This window comes from Marmota flaviventris, chromosome 12, assembly GCF_047511675.1.
Source record: "Marmota flaviventris isolate mMarFla1 chromosome 12, mMarFla1.hap1, whole genome shotgun sequence".
Taxonomy (NCBI): Eukaryota; Metazoa; Chordata; class Mammalia; order Rodentia; family Sciuridae; genus Marmota; species Marmota flaviventris.
In genome coordinates this window covers 13,264,354-13,289,723 of record NC_092509.1, presented here as the reverse complement: position 1 = coordinate 13,289,723, position 25,370 = coordinate 13,264,354, and the positions used below count along the sequence as shown (strand labels likewise).

General features: G+C 43.9%; 1 protein-coding gene across 2 annotated transcripts in view; it reads left to right on the top strand.

Moving 5' to 3' along the window:
* Positions 1-25,370, top strand: part of B3galnt2 (beta-1,3-N-acetylgalactosaminyltransferase 2) — a 54,082-nt gene that overhangs the window by 5,280 nt on the left and 23,432 nt on the right. Inside the window, exons 2-5 of one of the 2 annotated variants that reach the window (XM_071619840.1) lie at positions 9,497-9,644; positions 14,151-14,251; positions 17,326-17,519; positions 22,602-22,697. In XM_071619840.1, coding sequence (XP_071475941.1) covers positions 9,497-9,644; positions 14,151-14,251; positions 17,326-17,519; positions 22,602-22,697 — 539 coding nt within the window. The remainder of the gene's footprint in view (positions 1-9,496; positions 9,645-14,150; positions 14,252-17,325; positions 17,520-22,601; positions 22,698-25,370) is intronic. The other variant, XM_071619841.1, reaches the window with a different exon arrangement.

The window sequence follows — 25,370 nt, the reverse complement described above, 5'->3', positions numbered from 1 at the left end:
ACTCCTGCAAGGTAGGCGGGCCTGCGACCAACTGGCAGAAGAGGAGCAGCGGCCTGCTGAGAGGCAGAGCCGCCCCCTCCCCCTGCGCCGGCAAGGTAGAAGGAACTGTGACCACCCACAGAGCAGGCCCAGCGGCCTGCTGAGGGGCAGAGCCGCCCCCCACCCCCCGCGCCTGCCAGGTAGGCGGAACTGTGACCACCGACAGAAAAGGCCCAGTGGCCCGTGGAGGGACAGAGCTTCCAATCACTCCTGCAAGGTAGGCGGGCCTGCGACCAACCGGCAGAAGAGGAGCAGCGGCCTGCTGAGAGGCAGAGCTGCCCCCTCCCCCTGCGCCGGCAAGGTAGAAGGAACTGTGACCACCCACAGAGCAGGCCCAGCGGCCTGCTGAGGGGCAGAGCCGCCCCCCACCCCCCGCGCCTACCAGGTAGGCGGAACTGTGACCACCAACTGAAAAGGCCCAGTGGCCCGCGGAGGGGCAGAGCTTCCAATCACTCCTGCAAGGTAGGCGGGCCTGCGACCCACCAGCAGAAGAGGAGCAGCGGCCTGATGAGAGGCAGAGCCGCCCCCTCCCCCTGCGCCGGCAAGGTAGACGGAACTGTGACCACCCACAGAGCAGGCCCAGCGGCCTGCTGAGGGGCAGAGCCGCCCCCCACCCCCCGCGCCTACCAGGTAGGCGGAACTGTGACCACCAACTGAAAAGGCCCAGTGGCCCGCGGAGGGGCAGAGCTTCCAATCACTCCTGCAAGGTAGGAGGGCCTGCGACCCACCAGCAGAAGAGGAGCAGCGGCCTGCTGAGAGGCAGAGCCGCCCCCTCCCCCTGCGCCGGCAAGGTAGAACAGGCCAGACCTGCAACCGACAGACAGAACAGGCCCAGTGGCCTGAGGAAGGGTAGAGCCGCCCCCCCTCCCCCCCCCGCGCCTGCAAGGTAGGTGGAACTGCGACCCACTGGCAGAACAGCCCCAGAGGACTGCAGAGGGGCAGTGCCGCTGCCTGCGCCTGCAAAGTAGGCAGAACTGCGACCACCGACAGAACAAGCCTAGCAGCCCGTAGAGGGACAGAGCCGCCGCCCGCGCCTGCAAGGTAGGCGGACCTGCTACCGACCGGCAGAGCAGGCCCAGCGGCCTGCCGGTGTGGTAGGCACATTGCCCCAATTGGAGGAGGGGCAGAGCTGCTGCCCGCGCCTGCGAGGGAGACTTTGCAACTATACAAGACCAATATAAATATATAGGGGGAAAATTCAATAGCACAACAGTTTCAACAAGTAGAAAGGAACGCGAACAGTATGAAGAGACAAGGAAAGAAAGGACCACAAGCAATGCAGGTCAACTCAACATTAGAAGACGTAATAGCTGCAGCAGATGGAATGTCAGATAAAGAATTCAGGATATACATGCTTCAGATGATCTGGAGTCTCAAGGAAGACATCAGACAGCAAAATCAGACAATGAAAGATCACTTCAACAATGAATTACATAAACAAATCCAAGAAGCAAAAGATCAACTATACAGGGAGATAGAGGTTATAAAAAACAAACAAACAGAAATCCTAGAAATGCAGGAAGCAATAAACCAACTTAAAAACTCAATTGAGAATACTACCAGCAGAGTAGAACACTTAGAAGATAGAACATCAGACAATGAAGATAAAGTATTTCAACTTGAAAAGAACATAGACAGCTCAGCAAGACTGTTAAGAAACCATGAGCAGAACATCCAAGAAATATGGGATAACATCAAGAGACCAAATTTAAGAGTCATTGGGATACAGGAAGGGACAGCGTTTCAAACCAAAGGAATGAGCAATCTATTCAATGAAATAATACGAGAAAACTTCCCAGACTTGAAGAATGAGACAGAATCCCAAATCCTAGAAGCCTACAGGACGCCGAATGTGCAAAATCATAAGAGACCCACACCTAGACACATTATAATGAAGATGCCCAACATACAGAATAAGGAGAGAATTTTAAAAGCTACAAGAGAAAGGAAGCAGATCACATTTAGGGGTAAGCCAATCAGGATAACAGCTGATCTTTCAACACAGACTCTGAAAGCTAGAAGATCCTGGAATAACATATTTCAAACACTGAAAGAAAATGGGTTCCAACCAAGAATTGTGTTTCCAGCGAAATTAAGCTTCAGAATGGAAGATGAAATTAAAATCTTCCACGATAAACAAAAGTTAAAAGAATTTGCAGCTAGAAAACCATCTCTTCAAAACATCCTTGGCAAAACATTACAGGAAGAGGAAATGGAAAATAACAATGAAAACCAACAGTGGGAAGTAGGACAGTAAAGGGGGGAAAAATAATCAAAGAGGAAAACAAACCATGTTTAGTAACATAAATAAACAAATATGGCTGGAAGAACAACCCATATCTCAATAATAACCCTAAATGTTAATGGCTTAAACTCACCAATCAAGAGACACAGGCTAGTAGAATGGATCACAAAACAAGACCCAACAATATGCTGCCTACAGGAGACGCATTTGATAGGAAAAGACATACATAGGCTGAAGGTGAAAGGTTGGGAAAAATCATATCACTCATATGGACTTTGGAAACAAGCAGGAGTGTCCATACTCATATCAAATAAAATAGATTTCAAGCCAAAGTTAATCAAAAGGGATAAAGAGGGACACTACATACTGCTTAAGGGAACCATACACCAACAAGACATAACAATCATAAATATATATGCCGAAAACAATGGTGCAGCTATGTTCATCAAACAAACTCTTCTCAAGTTCAAGAGTCTAATAGACCACCATACAATAATCATGGGAGACTTCAACACACCTCTCTCGCCACTGGACAGATCTTCCAAACAAAAGTTGAATAAGGAAACTATAGAACTCAATAACACAATTAATAACCTAGACTTAATTGACATATATAGAATATACCACCCAACATCAAGCAGTTACCCTTTTTTCTCAGCAGCACATGGATCCTTCTCAAAAATAGATCATATATTATGTCACAGGGCAACTCTTAGACAATATAAAGGAGTAGAGATAATACCATGCATCCTATCTGATCATAATGGAATGGAACTGAAAATCAACGATAAAAGAAGGAAGGAAAAAGAATACATCACTTGGAGAATGAACAATAAGTTACTGAATGATCAATGGGTTATAGAAGACATCAAGGAGGAAATTAAAAAATTCTTAGAGATTAATGAAAACACAGACACAACATATCGGAATCTATGGGACACATTGAAAGCAGTTCTAAGACGAAAATTCATTGCTTGGAGTTCATTCCTTAAAAAAAGAAAAAACCAACAAATAAATGATCTCATACTTCATCTCAAAATCCTAGAAAAAGAAGAGCAAAACAACAGCAAAAGAAGTAGAAGGCAAGAAATAATTAAAATCAGAGCTGAAATTAATGAAATAGAAACAAAAGAAACAATTGAAAAAATTGACAAAACTAAAAGTTGGTTCTTTGAAAAAATAAACAAAATCGACAGACCCTTAGCCATGCTAGCGAAGAGAAGAAGAGAGAGAACTCAAATTACTAGCATACGGGATGAAAAAGGCAATATCACAACAGACACTTCAGATATACAGAAGATAATCAAAAATTATTTTGAATCCTTATACTCCAATAAATTAGAAGATAGTGAAGGCATCGATAAATTTCTTAAGTCATATGATCTGCCCAGATTGAGTCAGGAGGATATAGACAACCTAAACAGACCAATATCAATTGAGGAAATAGAAGAAACCATCAAAAGACTACCAACTAAGAAAAGCCTAGGACCAGATGGGTATACAGCAGAGTTTTACAAAACCTTTAAAGAGGAACTAATACCAATACTTTTCAAGCTACTTCAGGAAATAGAAAAAGAGGGAGAACTTCCAAATTCATTCTACGAGGCCAACATCACCCTGATACCTAAACCAGACAAAGACACTTCAAAGAAAGAAAACTACAGACCAATATCTCTAATGAACTTAGATGCAAAAATCCTCAATAAAATTCTGGCGAATCGGATACAAAAACATATCAAAAAAATTGTGCACCATGATCAAGTAGGATTCATCCCTGGGATGCAAGGCTGGTTCAATATACGGAAATCAATAAATGTTATTCACCACATCAATAGACTTAAAAATAAGAACCATATGATCATCTCGATAGATGCGGAAAAACCATTCGACAAAGTACAGCATCCCTTTATGTTCAAAACTCTAGAAAAACTAGGGATAACAGGAACATACCTCAATATTGTAAAAGCAATCTATGCTAAGCCTCAGGCTAGCATCATTCTGAATGGAGAAAAATTGAAGGCATTCCCTCTAAAATCTGGAACAAGACAGGGATGCCCTCTCTCACCACTTCTGTTCAACATAGTTCTCGAAACACTGGCCAGAGCAATTAGACAGACGAAAGAAATTAAAGGCATCAAAATAGGAAAAGAAGAACTTAAATTATCACTATTTGCAGATGACATGATTCTATACCTAGCAGACCCAAAAGGGTCTACAAAGAAACTATTAGAGCTAATAAATGAATTCAGCAAAGTGGCAGGATATAAAATCAACACGCATAAATCAAAGGCATTCCTGTATATCAGTGACAAATCCTCTGAAATGGAAATGAGGACAACCACTCCATTCACAATATCTTCAAAAAAAATAAAATACTTGGGAATCAACCTAACAAAAGAGGTGAAAGACTTATACAATGAAAACTACAGAACCCTAAAGAGAGAAATAAAAGAAGATCTTAGAAGATGGAAAAATATACCCTGTTCATGGATAGGCAGAACTAACATCATCAAAATGGTGATATTACCAAAAGTTCTCTATAGGTTTAATGCAATGCCAATCAAAATCCCAACGGCATTTCTTGTAGAAATAGAGAAAGCAATCATGAAATTCATATGGAAAAATAAACGACCCAGAATAGCAAAAGCAATGCTAAGCAGGAAGTGTGAATCAGGCGGTATAGCGATACCAGACTTCAAACTATACTACAGAGCAATAGTAACAAAAACAGCATGGTACTGGTACCAAAACAGGCGGGTGGACCAATGGTACAGAATAGAGGACACAGAAACCAATCCACAAAACTACAACTATCTTATATTTGATAAAGGGGCTAAAAGCATGCAATGGAGGAAGGATAGCATCTTCAACAAATGGTGCTGGGAAAACTGGAAATCCATATGCAACAAAATGAAACTGAATCCCTTTCTCTCGCCATGCACAAAAGTGAATTCAAAATGGATCAAGGAGCTTGATATCAAATCAGAGACACGCCGTCTGATACAAGAAAAAGTTGGCTACGATCTACAGTCAGTGGGGTCGGGCTCCAAATTCCTCAATAGGACACCCATAGCACAAAAGTTAATAACTAGAATCAACAAATGGGACTTACTCAAACTAAAAAGTTTTTTCTCAGCAAAAGACACAATAAGAGAGGTAAATAGAGAGCCTACATCCTGGGAACAAATCTTTACTCCTCACACTTCAGATAGAGCCCTAATATCCAGAGTATACAAAGAACTCAAAAAATTAAACAATAAGAGAACAAACAACCCAATCAACAAATGGGCCAAGGACCTGAACAGACACTTCTCAGAGGAGGACATACAATCAATCAACAAGTACATGAAAAAATGCTCACCATCTCTAGCAGTCAGAGAGATGCAAATCAAAACCACCCTAAGATACCATCTCACTCCAGTTAGATTGGCAGCCATTATGAAGTCAAACAACAAGTGCTGGCGAGGATGTGGGGAAAAGGGTACACTTGTACATTGCTGGTGGGACTGCAAATTGGTGCAGCCAATTTGGAAAGCAGTATGGAGATTCTTGGAAAGCTGGGAATGGAGCCACCATTTGACCCAGCTATTCCCCTTCTGGGTCTATTCCCTAAAGACCTAAAAAGAGCATGCTACAGGGACACTGCTACATCGATGTTCATAGCAGCACAATTCACAATAGCAAGACTGTGGAACCAACCTAGATGCCCTTCAATAGATGAATGGATAAAAAAAATGTGGCATTTATACACAATGGAGTATTACTCTGCATTAAAAAATGACAAAATCATAGAATTTACAGGGAAATGGATGGCATTAGAGCAGATTATGCTAAGTGAAGCTAGCCAATCCCTAAAAAACAAATGCCAAATGTCTTCTTTGATATAAGGAGAGTAACTAAGAACAGAGTAGGGTCAAAGAGCATGAGAAGAAGATTAACATTAAACAGGGATGAGAGGTGGGAGGGAAAGGGAGAGAGAAGGGAAATTGCATGGAAATGGAAGGAGACCCTCAGAGTTATACAAAAGTACATACAAGAGGAAGTGAGGGGAAGGGGAAAAATAATACAAGGGGGACAAATGAATGTCAGTAGAGGGGCCAGAGAGAGAAGAGGGGAGGGGAGGGGAGGGGGGATAGTAGAGGATAGGAAAGGCAGCAGAACACAACAGACACTAGTATGGCAATATGTAAATCAATGGATGTGTAACTGATGTGATTCTGCAATCTGTATATGGGGTAAAAATGGGAGCTCATAACCCACTTGAATCAAAGTGTGAAATATGATATATCAAGAACTATGTAATGTTTTGAACAGCCAACAATAAAAAATTAAAAAAAAAAAAAAGAACAGGTTAGGGCTGGGGATGTGGCTCAAGCGGTAGCGCGCTTGCCTGGCATGCGGGCGGCCCGAGTTCAATCCTCAGTACCACATACAAAACAAAGATGTTGTGTCCGCCGAAAACTAAAAAATAAATATTAAAATTCTCTCTCTCTCTCTCTAAAAAAAAAAAACAGGTTAGCTGGGTATGGTGGCACATGCCTGTGATTGTTGTGACTTGGTGGCCCAGACAGGAGTTATAAGATTGAGGCTAGCCTCAGGAACTTAGACCCTTAGCAAGACATTATCTCGAAATACTAATTATTTATTTTTTTTTATTTTAATGTTTATTTTTGTAGCTGTAGAAGGACAGAACGCCTTTATTTTATTTGTTTATTTTTATGTGGTGTTAAGGATCGAACCCAGTGCCTCATGCATGATAGGCAAGTGCTCTGCTCAGCCCCAGCCTGAAATACTAATTATTTTGATTATCACCAAAACTAATACCTGTTTGGTGTTCAGATGGATAGTTCAGTTATTTTGAAATTTTGCTTTTGTGAAACACTTTTGTTTTCTGATGGCATCAGATAAATGAGACATTTAGGTTAAGTGTAATTTTTACCTTTCTACAGCTTTAAATCTTTTGAGATGACATTTTGAAAGACTGAACTAGAGCATCTAAATACTTTTTTGTTCAAGTTTTCTGTCATTAAGAAATGAGACAAAGCTGAGCATGGTGGTGCATGCCTGTGATCCCAGCGACATGGGAGGCTGAGGCAGGAGGATCACAAGTTCAAGGCCGGCTTGGGCATCTTAGTGAGATCGTCTCAAAATAAAAAGTTCTGGTGGATATAGCTGAGCAGTAGAGCACCCTGGGTTTAGTCCCTAGTACTGGAAGGAAAACAAAGAAACTGAGGCCGAGGGATGTAAATAACTTCTTGCTGAGGTCACATAGCACATTGGCAGTGGAATCCATGTCCGACTTGACTGGTGATGACATTTGCCTACCTCCTGTCACTCGAAAGTCCTTACTGTTTTTCTCTATGCAGGGGGTGGTAGGAATGACAAAATTTTCACGTATGCATTTCAGTTCTCCAAGTTCAGATTCATTTACTTTCAGTAACAGGTACAGCTTTCACCATATAGTTATATATCTGAGAGAAAAATGTTTCTGGGCCATGAATTTTTAAAAAAAAATGTGTTAAACAGCACGTTCAGTGATTCACCTATCACTGATTCCCCATTTTAACTGGTGATGTGGATAAGATCAAATAAGCTACATGGGGCTATGCAGACACCGAACAGAACAGACAAGGGCTAGACTCAGGTCGCCTGGGAGTAAATGTCAGCCCCATGCTGACTAGCTTTTGACTTGGGGCAGGTCCTGAGTTCTCTGTACCTGCTTCCTCATTTTGTCAGTCAGTACCTACCAGCCGGGTTGTGAGCATTAAGTGAACTTCTGTGTGTAATCATTTACCACATATCAGGATTTAGTGAATAGGACTGTTAATAAGCAAGCTTAATCCATGAAAGTTTGGGTTTATTTTAAAGATATTTCTGTACTTAGAAAAGAATTAATTTTGGTACAAATGTAATAACAAGTATCTGTTCCTTTTAGAAGTGAAGTCTTTTGTAAACATATATTATCTGTTATTTTATATAGAAAATTAGGTAAGCATTTCCTGTATTCCTATTGTAATAATATAATAGCCTTAACATTTTCCTAGAATAATCTTACCCTGATTTTAATATTTTAGTTGGACCTTTGAAAAAGCATCAAGGTGTTTTTTGTTGTGTTTTGGGCTGAAAACCTGGATCCTGTAAAGCACCGCATTTACTGTAGTAAAGATTCCTGGCCAAAAAAAAAAAAAAAAAGATTCCTGGCCTCATAGTTTATTTCTGCCAATATTCTGGGTCAGTTCCCAGCACTGGAGAAAGGTGACGTGGATCGTATCAGAGCTGTATATAAGCTGGTAGCTCTCAAACTGTTTCGATGAGAAACAAGGAGGGAGCCTGCATCCGCTTTCTAAAGTCAAGTTTTAGAGTTTGCATGTAATCTTGCCTAGTAGAACTATGACAGTGAAAGATGAACCATTTATGACTTGTTACATGATTTTTTTTTTTAACTAAAAATGTTGTTTCTCCTCTTTTTTTGTTTTTGTTTTTGTTTTTTTGCAGGGCTGAGGATTGAACCCGGGGCCTTGCCCATGCTAGGCAAGTGCTCTCCGCTGAGCCCCATCCCCAGCTCCTTTATTCTTTAGAATAATTTGTATATAATGAAAGTTTTGCTAGGTAGACTTCATTGACATAAGTAAGGGTTCTGATACTTTGCAGTATGGAAGTCCTTTGACTTCATCCCACAAACTTAATAACTAATATCAGTGCAGGACTTCACCTGTCGAAGCACTTTTCTTCTGGCATTTGCTGTTGAGGGCCTCTTCTGTGCTTGGAGCCAACCCAGGATCTTGGTACACATTAAATTTTACTAGAGCTTTATGGGAAGTGTTGTTATATCCATTTGTAATCAAGGAAACAGAGACTCAGGAAGTTAAAAGAACTTTCAGCTGATTGTGGCAGAACAAGGATTCTGTGGCCTGATTGACTTGTTGCCTGTTATTGTTTGACACATTGCCTTTTCCCTTACCACAAGCATCTTACCTGTTTTGAAAAACTTCCATGCTTGCATGAGTGCAGATATCCCCATTCTAAAGATTGAAAGACGGAAGGTAGTACTCACCTCTGGATGGGGGCTTATGGGTAATTAAAGACGTGTTTTTCTTTGTATTTATTGCACACCTAAAGACATTTCTTTTGTAATAAACTGCTCCTGTTATACACTGAACTTACAGCAACTGAGACATAACTTATTTCTGGTTTCTCATTGTTTATTTATAGATTCCCAGGCCTTCTTTCATCAGTGGAAGTCCAGTCACTATGATGTGGTGGTGGGTGTGTTGTCAGCTCGAAGTAACCGTGAGCTCCGGGATGCTATAAGAAACACCTGGCTGAAGCACTCTCTGCGTCACCCAGCCCTGAGTCAGCGGTAGGTGTTCTGCAGGCTCCTTGCCTGCTTTGAGGGTGTTAAGACCCTGTCTGCGGGAGCTGGAGATGCTGATTGAAATAGGAGGCCACCTTGCTTCTCTTACACATTGTTGGGCCCCAGAAGTGGATTTGACCAGTTTGAAGCTGATGGGCTCTTGGAGGAGAGTGTGTCTGTTGGTTATGCACCGTGGTTTCATTTTGGCTCTAACCTCATCTAGCAATCCCAAACATTTCCACTCTAGAGTGCTTTTCCCTGAGTGCCCAGAGGTGGACGCCTGGGGTGTGGCGAGCGCCATGCACATGCCCTTTCCTGACTGCCCTGGCCACACTGTGCTTCTCAGCCCCCCTCTTGTGGCCAGGAGGTGGCTCAGCCATTGGTTAGGAGCATGGGGCCCTGTCTGTTCTCCTTGTAGTGAGGGAGCTGCAGAAAGGAAGCTTAGAAGCCGGGCCCCAGCAATGCGCAGACACTTGGGCCATGAGCAGAAGGGGCCTCTTGGGAGTTGAGCTAGCACTTTTGAGTAGCACTGCAAGTGAATTGCGGATGTGAGTTTTCTTGTCAATGGCCATGAGCTTTTGGGGAATCTCCTGTCCTCCTCACGCAGCTTTCATTCCTTTCCAAGACAGGTTTCCTTAGTCATGATCCCAACGATGGTAGAATCGTTGTCCAGCAAGCAAAGGCCTAGGATTGTCACCACTGTCAGACCACCTCCAGAATACATACTTCCTGTAGCCTTTCCCACCTTGGAAAATAGGGACTCCACCAGCTGCTCAGACCAAAATCCAGTTTCACCACGGCTTCCTTGCTTTCACGGGCCACATCCCATCCCTTGGTGCTGCTTTACGTCAGATCTGGAATGGGCTTCTTCCACCTTTGCTGCTCCATCCTCACCTGATTGTGCAGGAGCCCCTTCCGTGGATTTCTTGCTTCTACCTTTGGCCCTGTACATTCTGTTTTCCATACAGCAGCCAGCATGCTCCTTTTAAAATTAGTCAAATGATGGTAGTTTATACCCCTGCCCGACTTCCTTTTCTTGCTTAGAATGAAATCCCCAGTGTCCAGTGGCCTCTGTTCCCCTGTGCCACCATCTACTCTGCACTCTGTGCCCCTGCTGTCCCCTGTCGAGACCTTGCTTCCACTAGAAGTTCTCCCCGCCGTAGGCTCATGCATGGGTGTGGGGCTCCCTGTTAAATAGCAACCCCTTCCTGCCCGCCTCTTATTCCCTTCTGGTGGTATTGCCACATTCACCACCCACCGGTGTGCTGCTGTACTTAGATGTGCATCTGCACATCACCAGAGTCGCTGTGTTTAGACGCTGTGTTTACACATCATTTGTCTCCCTGACTTCTGTGTCTTACTGGCTCCTGGCGTGGCCTGGAGCAAGGCACTCAACACTTGAATGAACAACTCAGAACTAAATGTAATGACAGAATTTACAGTCAGATGCTCGCCAGTAGTTCATTCACCTTCGTAGCAGTTCTTGCTTTAAATTTAGTAAGCTGGGTAGCTTGTTTTATGAAAATGATGGCTGTCTATATACAAATAGGTACTAGCTAAAAGCACCTTTCTGGGGAATAATTACATGAATTCAATAAAAGCATTTAAGATAGCTTAAAGACCACTTTTGGTGAATGCATGCAGTAATTGAGTGCATTTGTCCATGCCTGTTTTGTTCCCATGCTGTGCCGGCCATGTGTGGGTTTCTGCCTTCAGTGGTCTTCGGAGTGTGTGCATGTCTGGGGCCTGGCGCACTTTCCTTGCCCTTCTCTGGAGCCAAACTCAGCACTAGACACCTTGAGGCCCTTCTTCAATTCTAGGCCTTTGTAGTGAAAATGTCATTTATCGATTTGACATGTTTGTCAAGTGTCCTTTGTAAGCAGGCGGTGCTCTGTGTGGTGGAACACAGATGTAGGTGCAGGATAGCCCAGGTGTTTGGAGGGCTCGCGATTTGGAAGGACCTGGACGTGATGGTGTTGCAAGGTGTTTCATGGGCAATACTGTAAATAGGTATAAGATGGCCTGGGGTGTTTGGGGCTGAGGGGGTTGATGAGGGCAAGTGTTAGAAAGCCAGGGAAGGAAGGAGGGACCCAGAGAGGTTGTGCAGAGGGATGGGGTGGGGTTCCTGTGCTTGCAGGAGTAGACAGAGGCCCGAGCAAGCAGAGCAGGTATGTGGAGGCTGAGGGAGCTGGACCTGTTCATTTAGAGCTGCTGAGGGGCGAATTTACCTGGTCAGAGAAAGATGGACTGGGGTGACTGCTAGCTTTTGTCAAAGTACCAAGTGAGAAGAATGGTTTGCATGGGAAAGAAGCTCAGTGCGGTATGCTGAGTTGGGAGCAGGGTGTCCTGAGAAGTGTCTGTTGCCTGGCTGTCTGGAAGAAAGTGCTTCTATATAAATGTGTGTTCATTGTAAATTTCCCAGATACAAAGGATGTGCACCACTTAATCGACAGATAATAGAATATATAGCACTCAGTGAATTCCACGTGGTCAGTCGGTTCTCACAGAATGCTTTTGTTGTTTGCTTGACTCTTCTTTTTTTTCAATATTTATTTTTTAGTTGTAGTTGGACACAATGCCTTTATTTCACTTATTTATTTTTATGTGGTGCTGAGGATCAAACCCGGGGTCCTGCACATGCCAGGCGAGCGCTCTACCACTGAGCCACAACCCCAGCCCCATTTGCTTGACTCTTATGTCTTAGCCAACTTGTGGTTACAATTGACAACTCTTTTAAGTTGAAGAGTAAGACTGAGGGGCTGGGGCTGTAGCTCAGTAGTAGAACACTTGCCTTGCACATGTGAGGTGCTGGGTTCCATCCTCAGCACCACATAAAAATAAATAAATAAAAAGGTATTGTGTCCATCTACAACTATATATATATATATATATATATATATATATATATATATATATATATATATAAAATAAGACTTATATATAAAAATAAGACTGAAGTGCCAGTTAAGATATGTCAGAGTTTGCTGGGTGCTGTGGTACATAGCTATAATCCCCGCGGTTTGGGAGGCTGAGGCAAGAGGATTGCAGTTCAAGGCCAGCCTCAGCAGCTTAGTGAAGCCCTGTCTCAGAATGGAAAAATGAAAAGGGCTGAAAAGGGCTGGGGGATGTGGCTTAGTGGTTTAAGCATCCCTGGGTTCAATCCCTAGTGTCCAAAAAAAAAAAAAAGAAAGAAAGATATATCAGAACTTGACTGTCAGACAATGAAATCAGTGATGGCTTGGCTGAATCAGATCATAGTCTTGAACACTGGGAGGGTGTTTCCTCAATTTTGGGGTCCCATCCACAGTGTAACAGCTATGGGTACTTCACATTAAGTTTAATTTGCATTATTAACATTTTTTCCACACTTTCTTGAATGGAGACAATCAAGAAAACAATGTGTTGAGTGCTTCTTTGTGTTTTTGCCAGTTTCCATGGTGGAAGTATTTCTGCCATAGCAAATCGCACACCACTAAAGTGACATTCCTGAATGCAGAATTGGAGAATGATGTGTATAACATGTCTTTTATCACATCTCCATCATACAGCTGTAGATACAAATAACCTCAAATGCACAATAGTAAAATCAGAGAATGGTGAATCTGAACATTTCCTTGTTTTTGATATATTTAAATGGTAAGATGTGTAATTCTAATTTTTAATAAAGGCTGTGCTTAATCATCATTTCACAGCATTCCTGTGAGAGACGGCACTAGCCAGTTCAGGACGCACCTGCCAGTGGGTTGTGCAGGTAAAGGTGGCTGACTTATGGATCTTTTACTTAGAGGATGAGTCCAAACTAGAGATACTAGTTTGAGTCATTCCCAGGCTAGTTTACCCTTGGGGGTAAGTGACACTGTCCAGAGGGAGGGAGTGGAAAGAGTGAACAGACTGAGAAGAGCTCCAGGAGTGCAGCTCGGGCCACATTCACTACGTTTGAGTATGGAGGAGAAGAGCCGGTTACAGGCTTCCCGGTGGGTGAGGTCTAGGAGCGGCGGGAGCCTCCCCTTGGGGAGACTGAGCTCGAGCAGCAGGAGTACCTGCCAGAGCAGAAGAAAGCAAAAAAGGAAAATTGTGGCCTCAGAGGTTTTTGAGACGCTGCTTCAGGGTAGTTTGCTTCTGCGTGGCTTGCCTGTTTGCTCCTGCTTGCTGTTAGTGCTGTCAGTGCAGCTCGCAGCAGAGGGCTGAGAGTGCACGTGCTGTGGTCAGCACTGTGCCGTTTGTGTGTTCCCCCATTTTGCTTGACTAGAAGACTGTAGAGTATTCTTCAGGGATATTCAGATGCTTCTGGAAATTCCTTATGCTTAGAATCTTGAATTACTGAATTTTGAACTTTGGAAACTGCTGATTTCACCAGTTAATTTATAACAGTGTTGATGCAAATACCGTAGTCTTGTAGAGATTAATCCTCATGAACACTTGCATCTCAAAGTAGAAGTTCTGGAATGGGTGAGGAAGCGGGCACGGGTGTGGTCAAGGTCACTGACGTGTGGGTACCCACGTGTCTCTCAGGGTGCTTGTGAAGTTCATCATAGGTGCTCGGGGCTGTGACGTGCCTGTGGAGGACCGAGAGGACCCCTATTCCTGCAGACTGCTTAACATCTCCAGCCCAGGTAGGTCGTCTTCCTCCAAGCTGCAGCCACAGCTCAGGTATTGAGTAAAAGTTGCTAAGTTAAGTGGCATGGAGTCTGTTTTTTTGGGGGGTTGTTACTGGGTATTGAACTTGGGGACACTTGACCCCCACATCCCCATCCTATTTTGTATTTTATTTAGAGACAGGGTGTCGATGTCAGAGACCCTGGGTTCGACAGCCCAGTTTGAGGAAGTGCGAACTCTTCTTTCAGCATTTCCTGTGTTTGTTTATTAGTACTTTCTGTTGTGTTCAGCTGTGACTCTAAGGGAGGTTCAACTTTTCCCAGTATTCAGTGGGCTGAGTTGACTTCTAGCATTTTGAGGTTTGTCCAGCCTTTACAGTGACCCATAGGTCGCTTTTAGAGACAGTGCTAGTGTACTGGTCAGAGCGTGGCTCTGTGGCTGGCTCTGCCCTACTCAGGCTGTGTGGCCTTCTGTGCCTTCCCTTCGTCCCCTGTACATGGCTGCAAGGAGGGCGCAGGCTGCTGAAGTGTCTGGAGGGCTCCTGGGATGGGAAGCAGGACACGCTGCCCCCACGGGGTGTCTGAAGATGTGCGTGTTTCGGGGAGTGGCACAGCATAGACAGTGCTCTGTATTATTTCATTTTAAAGAGCCTGCCTTTTTATGAGGTTGGGTTTTAGTTGGCTTTTTAAGTACATTGGGCCGTGTTATTTGTGTCTGGTGTTATAAAACGGGGTTTCTTACTTAAGATGTCTAATGAATTAACGTTAATTAATGTTGATATTGTAAGCAGAACATTGTATGTAACTGTGTTGTTCTGGGGAGAGGATCCTTTAGCTTTCACTGGAAGCCCAAAGGGTTTTAAACTCCTTAAAATGCTGTATTGGTGATGATGTGGTAGCCTACGGCAAGTTACCCTTGAAAACCAAAACCAGACCGCAACCAGGAAAACCCTTACATTTAAGCTAACTGGAACTTCATTCTGAAGGGCTGTTATTCGGTAATAGCGAAGGAATGGACCTTTGCATTAATAGAAAATTTCAATGGGTTACATTTTTTTTAAATATATAAAATCTAAGTTAATATTGAATCTAACTTTATCCTTTTGACTACCCTGAAAGCATTTATAGTTATTTCAGTGCCTTAGAAGGTCATGCTGGGCATTAATTATGACACTGTGGTGTGTAGAAGGTTTGATTAGTAGCATTATCAAAGCAACGGGGTTTCCTGTGTCTAGGGAGCTAGAGTTCAAGGCATGTTTAAGACAGAAAATATGACTGTTGTGATATGTTTGACCAGTTGCTCTTAACAGATATGCTTCTACTTTTTTTAAATATTTATTTTTTGGTTAGACACAATACCTTTATTTTGTTTATTTATTTTTATGTGGTGTTGAGGGTCGAACCCAGGGCCTCACGCATGCTGGGTGAGTGCTCTACCACTGAGCCACAACCCCAGCCCATGCTTCTACTTTTGATGTTCTTTATTTCTTGCATATACAAAAGAGTGTTTTTGTTGTCCAGTGTGTTTGGAGTCTGGACTCTTGACAGTGCTTGCCCAACTCCTGACTGAAGTCTGTCCGCTTTTCCTTCCTGCTCATGACTAGGAGCCATCACTTCCCTTTAGTCACATTTTATTGAAGATCCAAGTGTAAAATAGCTCCTAGAAACTCTGAGGTTAGAATCTAAATGATCTGCAGGTGTGTGGAAAGAAATTATAAGGTTTTAAAATTTATAAATTTATTTTAACTTTTTTTTTTTTGTGGTACTTAGGGTCAAACCCAGGGCCTTGTACATGTTAGGCAAGAGCTCTCCACTGACCTACAGCCCCAGCCCTAATACCATTTTTATTTATCTGAAAATAAATAAATAATCTTTATTTAAAAAAACAAGTAATTAATCTTTATTAATTAGAGCTACAAAAAATGTGCATACTGTACACCTCTAAAAGACAGTGAGAACTTTGTTATGATAACTTTAAATAAACATAAGCTTTATATCATTTCTTAAAGTAGCTCTGATGTTCTTGTCCATATTGGTGGTTTCACATGATCTCTGGTGATTCTCTCCTAGTACCTGGGGAGGTAAACTGGGAAGGACTGGGTGCCTATCAGCCATCTGGGAGAGGGGAAGGAGCACGGGCTTTGGAGTCCTTGCAGCTGGGTTTGGTGCCTCCTCTTCCACTTTCTGCGGCTCTTGGTAGATCGCTTAAGGTCTCTTCACTTCAGTTTGTGGACCTGCGAGCTGGAAAAGGCCCCTACCCAGAGCCTGTGAAGGTGCCTGGGATGGGTGGTGGGGGGCGGGAGTCAGACGCCAGCCTCGGTGCGATGGAGATTTCTCTCATCTGTGGTAGTAAGCAAGCATTCTTAAATTGGCTGACAAGAAGCAGCATTTGGGGGATTTGCCTATCAAGACCAGACTTCATGACTGCAGTCAGTGCATTTTTGTTACTTCTATTCATCCAGTTCTTCTGGTTGACCTGAATTTAGTATTCTCCTGTGGTTTTCAGGTGTGTCTGCACCATGTGTGCAAAACCCTGTTAAGGCTGTGCTGATAATTGAATGACTTACCTAAATTTGGCTGAAAACTTCATTTTTTTTTTTTTTTTTTGGACACAGTACTTTTATTTTTTTATTTTTATGTGGTGCTGAGGATCGAACCCAGTGCCTCATGTGCTAAAGCAAGTGCTCTACCGTTGAGTCATAACCCCAGCCCTGAAAGCTTATTCTTAAATTTCAAAATAGGTTTTTTTCAAGGAGCAGCGTTGATTTTCAAATATTGAAAAAAAAAATGCCATTTGTGAAAAATCATATAAGTAGTTACCTATATTTTGCTGTTAAGTCCACTTCTTTGTTATTTTTTATTTTTTTGGATACTGGGACTTGAACCCAGGGGCACCTCACCTCTGAGCTATATCCTCAGCCCCTTGCTAGTTGCCTAGGGCCTCGCTATGTTCTCAGGCTGGCCTCAAACTTGTGATCCTCCTGCTTCAGCCTCCATGGAGTTGCTGGAATTAGAGACTCCATTAGTTCTTGTTGGTGAAGGAGAAGTTCATATCTGTTTGTGTAAAACCCCTGTTCTCGTTACTTCCATAGTTTTGAATCAGGAAATCGAGGCATTCAGCCTTTCTGAGGAGGGTTCATCAGGACTCTCCGAGGCCCGGGTCGTCAGCGTGAGCTTCCGAGTGCTCCACCCGATTGTCATTACCAGCCTGGGAGTGTTCTATGAAGCCAGCGACGAGGGTTTCCAGAGAAACATCACGGTCAAGCTCTACCAGGCGGAACAGGAGGTATGCGCCTTGTTCAGAAGCCTAGCTCTTGCTCTTGGCGAACAGCAGGTGGGAGGGCAGGCAGCTCTCTGGAGGGAGGCTCTCTTTTCTTGCCTCTCAAATTGAATACATGGTACTGCAATACATTATAAATGCTGGTTTGGGAGAGATTACCTATGAATAAATGTGTTAGATCTAGAAAACATAAGTAACTAGACTAGATTAGAAGTTTTCCTAAAACTCAAGGATTTCAAAATCTAGTCATGGAGGGGGCTGGGGAGATAGCTCAGTTGGTAGAGGGCTTGCCTTGTTTGCACAAGGCCCTGGGTTCAATCCCCTTCCCCTCCAAAAAAAATCTAGTCATGGATATAAAAAGTTTGGGACTCTTAGAATACATGAGTGTTACTATGTCTTCCAGCCCTTAAAATCTATAATACAAGGTTAATAGCTGCTTGAGATCTTTTTTGTAATGAAGATGTATGGGAGATGTGCGTTTACAAGAACTGAGGTCACTCTGTTCCTGAATTTGGGGAAATCTGATTTGAAGAAGCAGAGGATGGCATGGTATCTAAGAGGACCTGTTTCTGGGTCTTAAATGTATAGAAAACTAGACAATTATGCAGTGAGCACTCATAGCCACCGGTCATGGTCTGCAGTAATCCACATCTTGCTGTTTATCACCTATGTTCATCCATCTTTCAAAAATGTCTTTCAGAGTAGGTTTCAGGATGGGTGTGCTTCACCCCTGAACGTCAGCATGCTGCCATTCACTAAACTTTAATGTTTGTTGATAGTTTTTAAAATTTTGCATAAAGTGCAACGTGCAGATTTTTAAACTGCATAGACCTGCTTAACCCAAACTCCTCTCAAAGTACATCCCCTAGAAATTTCCCTGTGTTCCCTCTGGGTCTATTCATCCCCCATCCCCCATCCTCCAGGGGCTGCTGCTGTTGGGACTGTTTGCCAGGCACTGGCCTCGCCTGTCCTAGGACTTGGGCAGAGTGGAACTGCACTGCAGTGCTCTGCTGAATTCCTTTTGCTCGTTTTCCGACTCATTGGTCCCACCGTGTGACTGAGTTTTCCTTCCGTCTTCTGTTAGCGGGTTGTGCTGCAGCGGGGTGCTTGCCTGTCTGTTCCTGCCGGTGGGCACCCGGGATGTGTCCGAGAGTTTTCTCCTTTACTCTGTGTGAAGAATCACAGTCACTAACTCGGTCTCCTGCTCCTGGATAAGCTCCTCTTGGTCACAGTCTGCTGTGATTTTCATACAGTGCTGGAGGTTTTGTTTCTTAATGGGCATTGTAAAGTTTGGTCTTTTTTTTTTATCCAGTCCTAGAATTTCTATTTGTTTGTTTTATAGAAAGTGTTTATTCCATTTACATTTAGCATAATTATCAAAGAGTTTTTTTCATTTTGCTGTGTGTGTGTGTGTGTGTGTGGTGCTGGGGATTGAACCCAGGGCCTTGTGCAAGGACTCCACCACCTAGGCCATATCCCCAGCCCCAACTGAGCCATATCCCAGCCCTATTTCTTTTTTTTTTTTTTAAGCTGTAGGTGGACATAATACCCTTATGTATTTTTATATGGTGCTGAAGGTCAAACCCAGTGCCTCACATGTGAGGGACAAGCGCTCTCCACTGAGCCCCATCCCCAGCCCTGCTGTGTTTTGTTCTGTCTCCCCTGTTGTTCTTGTTTTTCCTTTTCTGCCTTCTGTGGGTTGACCGAATATTTTTTAGAATGCTGTTTTTAACTTCTATTCTTCCTTTAGCTTCAGCTCTTGTCCCATTGTCTTGTGCGAGATTGTGCAAGGATCACAGTATGTATTCCAGTCTTCTGTTCCTGTCCTTCCCCTTCAGGTCCAAGGCAGAGAGTTTCCCTTGTCCCCCACGGCTGTTTCCTGTCATTGCCCGTGGGTTTCCTGTATGTGCGCTCTCAGTCTCACAATACTTGTTACAGTTTAAACATCCAGTGCATGTTAAGGGAATATAGAGGAAAATACTCTTTGACACTTGCCCACATATTCACCATTTCTGATGCTCTGTATTCCTCCATGAGTGTCCAGTTTCTATCTGATATCATTGTCTTCAACCCAAATAATAACCTTCAGTGTTTCTTACACACAGGTTTACTAGTGATAAATTTACTTTTCATTTTTCTGAAAATATCCTTGTTATACTTTTATTCTTTTTTTCTGCTTTATTACTGTGGAATAATTTCTGGATATGGAATTTTGCAGGGTTTTTTTCTCTCTAGTATTTTAAAGATGCATCCCCGTGTTTTTGGCCACAGTTGTGCTAGGGAGAACGCACCGTCCTTCATGTTGTTGTTTGTGTGTGGATGTGCGCAGTGTGGTGTGTGCGTTTGGGGCTGCCTTTAAGGTTCTTTGTATTTTGTTGTGAGCAATCTGGATGTGTTGTGCCTTGGAGTGACTTTTCTCTCTGTTTGTTCCTTTGAGTTGCTGAGGCTGGCCTCCTGAGTCACTGGGATTGCAGATGTGGCCCCTGTACCCGCCTCTGTGTGTACATGACACTTCTTTTGGTATCGTCCCCTTTGTGAACCACTGTTCATTTTTCCAGTGGTTTCGTGTTTTTCAGAGTTAGGTAATTTTTTAAAGTTCTTTTTTTTTAATATTTATTTTTAAGTTTTAGTTGGACACATTATCTTTATTTCACTTATTTATTTTTATGTGGTGCTGAGGATCGAGCACTCTACCACTGAGCCACAATCCCAGCCTCAAAGTTAGGTAATTTTTGTTGATCTACACTCAAGTTCCCTTACTCTTTTATCATCTCAATTATGCAATTAAGCCTATCCAATGAATTTTTTATTTTAGATATACTTTTCTTCAATTTTCATTTGAAAACTATCTCTTGTAGTTTCTGTTTCTCTAAACTTCTTGTGTGCTCATTACTTTGAGCACATTTCTCCCTGGCAGACACTTGACTACAGTTATAAAGGCGTCATCCTTGACTGCTTATCTGTGAATCGCCTTCTGTCTCGAGTGCAGTGACCTTTTCTGTTTCATCTTCTGTCCAGTAACTTCAGCTTGTGGCCCAGATGCTGGAGCGAGTTGTTGTGAGAGCTTGGGTCCCGCTGTCTTCCTAGGAGAGTGCTGGATTCCTGTTCTGTTTCAGCAGTTGCACTGGCCAGATTCAGGCTCTGCATGGCTTCCCTTGACAAGGACAGCAGCTGAAATCTCTGTTCAGTTCTCTGGACCTGAGGGGGGCTGCTCCAGTGCCCTCACACTGTGCTTCCTGAGCAGCCACAGATTTGGGCAGAATCCACAGGAAGACCGTGGCTCTCCCTCTGTGGCCCCTTCCTTGCAGGGGTTTCCTCTTCACTGTTTAGCTGATGTGTCTGTGCCAACTCCACCCTCTTAATTCTTCAGCCAGAAAGACTGCACGTCTGCATTCCGTCTCAGTCACCCTAGAGTTGTGCCTTCAGACAGAGACGGGATGGGAACCCAGGGTCCCTTGTGGTTTTGATTCTCCTCTATGTTAAGTGGAATTCCACTGCCTTCAGGTCACCTTTTTATGTTTTGTCCAGATTTCATGATTGTTACCTCTAGGAGAATTAGTCTGATATTACTGGAAACAGAACTCTGTTTTCTCAAATATTTCTGTACTATTGTTATTGTTAATGTTGATTGTTACCAATGGATACCATGTTGGAGCCATAGATAATGTAAAAATCTATTTCAAGATTAAATTTCTATTCTACAGTTTTTCATATTACTTCCTCTGAGAGCCTATAGTTAATGTGTTAATGGAAGAGGGAACAAGTGACTCCAGCCATTACGATTGTGGCATGAAGAGCTTTATCAGGTTACTCCACTCCGTAGTCTCTGTGTTCCTGTGGTTGAAGATTTCATGGAAGGACTGGGAGTGTACCTCAGTGGTACAATGGTTCAGGACTTGCGTAGCAGGCAGGCCTAGGTGTGATCTCCAGCGCTGCCCAAAAAAACCCAAAACAAAGCAAAAAAGCCAGGTGTGGTGGCACATGTCTAATCTCAGCTACTCCAGCTCCTGAGGCAGGAGGATGCAAGCTCAAGGCCAGCTTGGGCCACTTAGCAAGACTCTGCCTCAAAAGGAAATTTATAAAGGGCTGGGGATGCAGCTCACTGGTAGAGCATCCCTGGGTTCAGTCCCCAGTACCGCCTGCCCCACAAAAGATTGAATTGATACTGAAGTTTAGATAGATAACCGAAATAACAGTACACTGAATTCTGCTGTTGTCCTGATTTAGATTCGAATTACTCTTGAATTTTTGATGTACTCAATTGTCTTAGTGCTTGTAGTCTTTTTATAAAAACTATTTGTAATGCTTCCATTATCAGTCAAGTAGTTTAATTCAGACACATAATACTTTGATCGTGTTGAATAATCCCTTGCTATATTTTTAGCTAGAGAGAAGTCCATAGTTTCTGTCTTTGAGGATGGACTGGTCTAAGGTGGATACTAAAGGGTTCACGGGCAGACAACAGAAGTATCTTCACTTCATTTCTAGAACTGGTGTTCATGAAAGATGTCATCTTAACCCACTGACGCACCAGTGGTTGTGACTTTGCACGGTCTTGGTCCCTGTGGTGACGTGGTGTATAAGAATAGTCGTGGAAGAAAGAAATGCTCCTGCCTCACAGTGACATCCTGAGAATTGTCTTTTTGTAGTCCCTGTTTTGCTTAAGATCAAATTCCTTTTTTGTGGTTTCTCCTATTCTTAACTTCCTTTAGAGAGTCTGGAGTTTCGTTTGAAGGCGGTTTCTGAGTGCCTTCTGTTCTCTGGAAGCTATAGTCCTCAGTCTGTTCTACACCCTTGGAAGTGCTGGGGTCTGACACTGAGTTGGCCTAATACCATCTCCCTTCCCTGAACGCTTCTCATTTCATATTTCCTTTTAAGGTCATGTGGGTTACATTAGTATGTGAGAACCTCGTGACAGTTTTAATTATCTTCTGTTTATTTAATAGCCACGATGGTACTAGAAAACCCCAAAGTTGCTGAAACCTCTGTGGCACGATATTGGTGACCATGGTTGGGGTGCCTGTGGATTTTACTGACCAAGGGGCAGCGTTTGTCTTTGTTTTCATGTCTCTTCTCCCCCATATGCAGGAGGCCCTCTTCACTGCGCGCTTCAGTCCTCCGAGCTGTGGCGTGCAGGTGAACAAGCTGTGGTACAAGCCCGTGGAGCAGTTCATCTTACCCGAGGTAAAGGCACAGCGGAAGACCCTTCCAGTGTGGTCCTTCACAGGACGGGTGTGTGCTGGTGGGCAAGGCAGCTCTGCAGGACGGGAGGCGGGTGCTGGGTGAGGTGTACTGGAAGGTAACCATCGCATCTTTTCCCTGAGGACGCTGTGAGCCCTCAGGTTCAGAACACACTTGGGAAGAGTCTCACACCTGGCCGTGTTGGCTCGCTGCAGTAGACACCCCATGACTGTTTTAGTGAAAGCCCAGTGCAGGTGCTGACGGACGGACAGATACGGACGGGCATTCTTGTAATTCAGACTGTCTGCTTATCTGAAGAAGTAATGAGAGCCACGTGGCTCAGGAGGCCGAGGCAGGAGGATCGTGAGTTCAAAGCCAGCCTTAGCAACTTAGAGAGGCCCTAAGCAATTCAGCAAAACCCTGTCTCTAAATAAAATACCAAAAAGGGTTGGGACTCAGTGTGTCCAGTCTTGAGTGTGCTGGAGATGCCTCACCTGCCGGGCCTCAGCAGTCCTGGAGTTGGCCACAGTGTGCCACAGGGTAGGTGGCTGCAGGCATGCACACAGCGCCACCCACCACCTCAGCCCACTGTGAAGTACTTGGCAATTGAGCACAGTAGTTGAAACGGCCTGTATTGATTCGTGAATGCCAGGTATCTTTTTTTTTTTTAATACCTTTATTTCATTTATGTATTTTTTTATGTGGTACAGAGGATCGAACCAGGGGTCACATGTGCTAAGCAAGTGCTCTGCCGCTGAGTCACAACCCCAGCCCGCCATGGGATCTTTCACCTACATTTCAACTTCCACTTAACAAACCTCTCCAATAAAAACAACACTAAAACATTGGGAAACAGTAGAAAATGCAGATAAACTAAAGAAAACCATTAAAACCACCAAAATCTCATAACCCAGGGATAATCACATTTTAAGATTTTGACTTCTGTGCATGTATAGAAGTTAGGATTATACTCTCCCCCCCCCCCCCCCCCCCCCCCCCCCCCGTTTTATAGTTTAACACAGCATGGACATTTTTCATAGACGTATAGTTCACTATTTTAATGCCTGTGTAAAATTATGCTATATGAAAATATTGTCATTTTTTAATATTAGCTGCATTTTGATGTGTTGAAATTTTTCAGTGTTATGAAAAAAATTATAGTGAACATCATTCCACTTCTGTGTGCATCACTGGTTGGTTTCTTAGGATGAATTATTAGACCAAAGGGCATATATGTTTTGAAGGTGTATGATTCTTTTTTTTTTTTTTTTTTAATATTTATTGTTTAGTTTTCGGCGGACACAACATCTTTGTTTGTATGTGGTGCTGAGGATCGAACCTGGGCCGCACGCATGCTAGGCGAGTGCGCTATCGCTTGAGCCACATCCCCAGCCCGTGTATGATTCTTTTTGGAAGGCATTTTAGCGATTTGTATCAATTTGAATAATAATTAGCATTATATAAGAGTGCCTATATCTTGTTGTTTCCTGTATCTTTTTTTCTTTCATTTACGAACTTGTTTCCTTTCTTTTTAAGGCATGAACAGCCTGCCTTTATTTTGCTTGTTTATTTTTATGTGGTGCTGAGGATCGAACCCAGTGCCTCGCACGTGCTAGGCGAGCACTCCACACTGGGCCCCACCGCAGCCCTGAACTTGCTTTCTTTTGAAGTGCAGCGTGTACCGTTAAGTTATCCTTTATTTTGGATTAAGATTGTGGCTCAGCTAAGCAGTGCTGGCCAAGCATTGGATCTCAGTTTTTGAAAGAAACTATCTTTAGTTAGTTCCTATGTTTACCCAGAAGGTTTTTGCTGTGTGCCAAGCGTGGGCCTCATCAAGACTCAACCTGGGGCGCTGCTACCCAGTGGCTCACATGCGGCGGGTGTTGCTACCTGTGCCAGGATGCTGCTGAGAGCATCGCCTGGTTACCTAGTTGGTTTGTCTCCTTTAGACTGAAGCAGGCCAGCGAGAGTCCCTCCTGTAGGCTTGTCACATTGTGGGCAGAACCTCCCGCAAACTGGTTCCCACGGGGAAGGTCACTTTGTCCCAAGGCACTAGGAGCACTGGCGTGGTGTTGGGTACTACCCAGAACCATCCGAAGCCTGCTGAAGGCCTGCTTTTCACAAAAGGTGTGAGAGGACTGGTCTGAGAAGGGATGGGGGTGCACGTGACTGAGTCGGAGCTGCCACTCTTCCACTCTGGGGCTTGCAACCCTGCGAGGAGCCTGCCTTCATTGCCTGTTTCCTCTGGGCTGCGGAGCCTTGCCACCCAGGTCCCAGGCCATTCCAGGGACCTGGTGGTCCACCTCAGGAGGCTGCTGAGACACGGCAGGAGGTGTTTGCGCGCTCCTTAGACCACTGCTCCCTGTCTTGCTTCTTAAGAGCAGTGTTTCAGGGGCAGTGTGCCCTCGGGGGACATTTAGCAATGCTTGGGGACACTGCCCAAGCTGGTGTCTGGTGGCTGAGGGTCAGGACGATGTTGCACGTCCTTGTCGCACAGGAAAGAGTGGCGCAGCCCAGTGTCAGCGGCGCTGAGGTTAAGGGAGAGAAAGAAGAGCAACTCCGGTGCTCCAGCTGGTCGCAGTTAGTCTGCCCCTCCATTGTCCTGGCTGCACACTGTTCCTTTCCCCTGGATGCCCTTGTTCTTAGGAAGGCCACACTGAAATGCTTAAGGCTGTG